At 47.4% G+C, this 5369-nt stretch overlaps 1 protein-coding gene across 1 annotated transcript; it reads right to left on the bottom strand.

Annotated features, from left to right (window-relative positions):
- Positions 1-4147: 4147 nt before the first annotated feature.
- On the bottom strand, positions 4148-5137 carry LOC106808154. Its single transcript, XM_014810735.1, has one exon. The coding sequence runs from the start codon at positions 5135-5137 to the stop codon at positions 4148-4150; it is 990 nt and encodes a 329-aa protein (XP_014666221.1).
- Positions 5138-5369: the final 232 nt, after the last annotated feature.

Here is a 5369-nt window from a genome sequence, read left to right as displayed (position 1 = left end):
CACGTGTATCTGTGCTTGCGTAAGTGTACACGTGTATATGCGCTTGCGTAAGTGTGCGCGTGTATCTGTGATTGCGTAAGTGTGCACGTGTATCTGTGCTTGCGTAAGTGTACACGTGTACATGTGCTTGCGTAATTGTGCACGTGTATCTGTGCTTGCGTAAGTGTACACGTGTATATGCGCTTGCGTAAGTGTGCGCGTGTATCTGTGATTGCGTAAGTGTGCACGTGTATCTGTGCTTGCGTAAGTGTACACGTGTATATGCGCTTGCGTAAGTGTGCGCGTGTATCTGTGATTGCGTAAGTGTGCACGTGTATCTGTGCTTGCGTAAGTGTACACGTGTATATGCGCTTGCGTAAGTGTGCGCGTGTATCTGTGATTGCGTAAGTGTGCACGTGTATCTGTGCTTGCGTAAGTGTACACGTGTATATGCGCTTGCGTAAGTGTGCGCGTGTATCTGTGATTGCGTAAGTGTGCACGTGTATCTGTGCTTGCGTAAGTGTGCACGTGTATCTGTGGGTGCGTATGTGTGTATACGTGTATCTGTGCTTGCGTAAGTGTGCACGTGTGTGCACGTGTATCTGTGCTTGCGTAAATGTGCACGTGTATCTGTGCGTGCATGCTTGTGCGTGTACGTGTGTGCGCGCGCGCGAGCGCGTATACGCAAGCGCGTATTCGAGTGCGCGTGCATGTACGTGTACCCGTGCACGCGTGCCTGTGCGTGCGCGTTATGCGTGTACGCGTGCTTACATTGGGGACGGGTACGATTCAGCAGCATTTGGGGAGGGGAGGGGGAACAAAATACGACTATTCATAAATGTTCCCCCATCATACTCGCAGTACTCAGCGCCGAACTCAAGCGTATAAATGAAGTATTAACCCCCAAAGGAGGTGCAAGGACATTGCTCTCAGGAAAGATTACGACACGTTGAATATGATCATTTCGGAGGTTTTCACGGCTTTTAATATATGAGCAATTTTAACCCTAACCCTATTCAAGAGAAACGAATGAAACCATTAGGAAATGCGCGATAAAAAGTTGTTAGCATCTTATCACGAAGTGCGCAATAGCCATTTGAAACCGATGAATGCTGTTACTGCGACCTAGTCCGCCCCTACCTGTGTGAATATAAGATAATATTCCATCAGATATCACGCGATAATTACATTATACTGAACCGGGACGAAGATCTAAGCATAGGAAATACTCCGTGAGAAAGCGGACAATGTTCTCCGAGTAGGGGTTTGACGTACCATTGGTCAATAAAAGGTTAGTAAAAGCCCGGGAAATGCAAGCACGTGCCCTACGTATCTCGCCCAGGGCACAGACGCCACGAATGTTCGATTCAGCAAATATATGATATGGACATGGCTACTAGCGAACTGTTTCTGTTCACACGTAAGAGCTACTATTCGCCTAATTCCCTCTGCTCTTAGCCGTGTTTGGACATAGTTGGCGAGTCGTTGCCTCAGGGTGGGCGGTAACCATGAAAACACCCCGTTAATGTCCAGCCATTCCTTGGTTGAATGAGACCATTACCGTCTCAAACAGTTAAGTCACAACCGGATTTTCTTTCATGTAGAAGACAAATGGAGGGTCAACGGGAATCTAGCAAACATCAGTAGCAAACGTCAATTTGATGTATATAGACACAGAATAAAATACCACACTCGCATGGGTTCTAGGTACTAAACGGACGGATATGCACTCGGTTGGCTGGCGAGGGCGATAGGAAAAAGCCACCGTGTGTCCACAGGTCCGTCTGCTTACATTCTGGGATCCACTGTCTCGAAACCAGCTTTGTTCAAATAGTAGCCTGTAACAGCATCAGGAATCTGCAAAATATATTTCGACAGCATCACAAGAGGAGCTCCCTGGGTGGTCGCACATGGCCGAACGAGCCACGGCTCTCCCGGCCATGAGAGTGTATATAGACCACTTAACTCTACATACTAACTTAATATATATATATATGTATATATATATTATAGTATATATATATAGTATATATATTACAGTATATATATAGTATTTATACTAACTAAATCTCTATAACTAGTTAGTATATAGAGATAAGTGATACAGACATATATTTGATAATGCAGCTCTTGCTCAAAAACGCACGCACGCGCACCACCGTCTTGGCACTCAGGTGAAGCCACAGGAACCAGCGCATGCGCAGAGTCGACCACGCAGATGACTGCGTGGCGCACACGCGGAAATACTTAGAGACAGCGACACACTCACATAGAGAGAGAGAGAGAGAGACGGGGGCGGGGGAGGGGGAAGACGTTCGATTAGAATCACCGCTCCGGCACGCGGACAATGTGCTTTTAGGTCAGCGTTATGGATCCCTCTCTTTCTTTCTCTCTCTCTCTCTCGGCTGGTCAAAGCGGTTCATCAGTGATGTGCGATTACAACGTAAAGCTGTAATCCCGGCTGGTACGATGCAAACCACTGATCTCTATACACTAACTTAGTTAGTAAATAGTTTATAGAGTTAGTATATTATTACTACGTTAGTATATAATTATACAGATCAGTGGTGCAGATTACAGCAGCAGGATCTTGCACGGGCTGGCTATAGCTCCATATACCGTACTGACCAGGAAATCTTTCCACGGGCCACAGGCCTGCATGCGGCAGCTTTCCCATCTAGGGTCATACGGTAGAGCTAGTACAAGCACACGCGCTACGGCTCGCGGTATAGTACTCACATATTATTATATGCGCTATGCTGCCGATTTGAGATTAGCTAGGACGACACCGACACCCGCCATTTTTCCCAGGGAGTGATATTCGAACATTTTTCCCAGGGGGTAAAATTCGAACATTTTTTCCTAGGGGGTAATATTCGAACATTTTCCCCCTAGACGGTTACTCGGTGTGTGGGATGTTAAGAGATACGTAAGAAGTTCGCTGAGGGGGACGTACAGTCGGCGTGTAATCCTCCAGCTGGTTCATAAAGTCTGTCAGCTCCATTTCCGCCGTCTTTTCTTCCTGCTTGACCGCGGGGGCAGCGCCACCTGGCCGCGTCTCCTTGTTTGATTCTAAAAAATTGAACATATTGAATCGCATTAGATGACGGATTTTAATTTTAAGAAATTTTTTTGGAGAAATATTAACCGATATTTACTTAACTTAGATATAGACCTTCAACCTCCACCAGAAAGCAAGCAAATTGCTTGAACTATGGTACGAGCGCAAACCGGTGGTTTTGGTCGTAGCAGAGCATATAAATCAACAGGTGATTTATATTCAACAGGTGATTTATATGCTCTGGTCGTAGCCACTGATCTCTATATACTAATAATGATATATATATATATATAATATATATACTATATATTATATCAAGAGCTTACATAATAGAGATTATATATAGATAGAGATGATAAATCTATTTAATGGCTAGCTCTTTGAATATAATATCAGGAGCTAATGAATGACAATTTGTCAGTTATTAGCTCCGCTGAATAATATATATAATTAATATATATATTAGAATATATCTAATAACTTAGTATAATATAGAGATCAGTGGTTGTATAGCTATAGGTCACCGTAGGCCTACTTGTTGTTTACAAACGTCAGGACTTATATGCTCATTACTCAAGCAAACAATAACTGTGTGCATTTCATGTACTGGTCAGTTTTCCTTTCTTGTTGCTAAAACTAATTGTAATTCGAAGCCGTTTGATTACATAATATATATTTATTTAATTTTTGTAGAATTACTGCAGTTATTAGTGTATTTCTTCCCTTGTACGCTGATATCAAAACAAATAATTTGCTCTAGGAAAAAATTCGAGGTAACGGCCGGGAACCCCGTATATCTCTAGTTCAATGTAAGGCTTTACTCAACGATAGTCGTCATATAATCAGGAGCTAATAATGACAAATTCATTATTAGCTCCTGATATAATCCATCGCAATAAAAAGTAAAAGAAACAAGTTGCCTGCAGTGATATTAGTCTGGTACTACTGCACTACCAGCGAAGTATATACATATATATATATTATTTATATATATAGATGTATATTTCTGATATATATATATATAGATACAGTAATTGACTAACCGCGCTACAAATAATGTTCGCTGCCCCGTGGCGCCACCTATCGGTAAAGATGTCCGCTGACAGCTCATGGCGCCACCTGGAGGAGAGGTGCGACCTCGCTGCGTCGCCAGAAGCAGAGCAATTTCTTCACGTTCAGCTTCAGTCGCTCGTCCTCGCGCGCGAAGCACAGTGGCGCCACCGTCGAGCGGACGTTGTATAGCGACAGCGCGAGCAGGTAGGCGAGCGGCGGCACGCAGTCGCCGCACAGCGGGCTGATGAGCATCATGACCAGTAGGGGGAGCCACAGCGCGCCGAGGCACGACGCGCCGACGACGAGCGCCTTCGTCATCGTCTTGTCACGTGTCAGCCAGCGATCTGCGTCGTCACTGATGTTCGAGTCGGCGAACGTCTTCTGGCGCGCGACGACGTTCTGGAACGTGCGTCGCGTGTAGTGCGTCACGGCTGCGCCGACGACGCCGGCCTCCGTCAGCGTCACGACGTACATGAACGCAGCGTCGCCGAGAAACTCTGGCCGACAGGTGACGCGCGGCAGCTCGACGACTGCCAGATGGTGCCACGCGACGACGAACGACGTGATTAGTGCGGCCGACAGCAACCAGGTGGCGCCGACGTAGCGCAGCACTTTACGCAGCGCCTCCTTGTCGCGCTGCGCGTCCGTGTGATAGAACGCCGTAAGACAGCGGTCACGTGACACGAGCACGAACGCCAGGTGCGAAGCTAGCAGCACCGTCGCGGCGACGCACAGCCAGCCGGTGCACAACGCTTCCGGTTGTATCCATCCGCCCGTGCACGTCGGCAGCAGGAAGGCTAGAGGCGTGACGAGCAGCGACAGCGCCAGCTCGGCCGCTGATTGGTTGGCGGTGTACACGTGATGCACCTTGCGCAGCTTCTTGTCGGCGATGAACGAGATAAGAACGCACGTGTTAGCGACGACGCCAGAGAGCGCCACCAGCAGCACGAACACGCCGACGACGACCGTGGCGCCCACTGGCGTCGCGTCGCCCATCGAATACGAATTGTTGCGCATCGCGATCGGTGTCGCCGATGACGTCATCGATGACGTCACGGCTCGCGCGGCGTGACGTGTTCGTTGATAAGCTCTAGATTAGGTCACCTAGCTGCTGTGGCTGTCACAGTTTGGGTCACCATCTGCTGTGGCTGTCACAGTTCGGGAGGGAGTGCGAGCATGAGGTACTCCCGAATCTTTACTCTCTGCAGTAGAACACAGCATTTATTCAGAGAGAGAGAGAGAGAGAGAGAGAGAGAGAGAGAGAGAGAGAGAGAGA

This window comes from Priapulus caudatus, unplaced genomic scaffold (genome assembly GCF_000485595.1).
Source record: "Priapulus caudatus unplaced genomic scaffold, Priapulus_caudatus-5.0.1 Scaffold256, whole genome shotgun sequence".
In the NCBI taxonomy this organism is placed as follows: Eukaryota; Metazoa; Priapulida; class Priapulimorpha; order Priapulimorphida; family Priapulidae; genus Priapulus; species Priapulus caudatus.
This window is presented reverse-complemented; position numbering and strand designations above follow the sequence as displayed.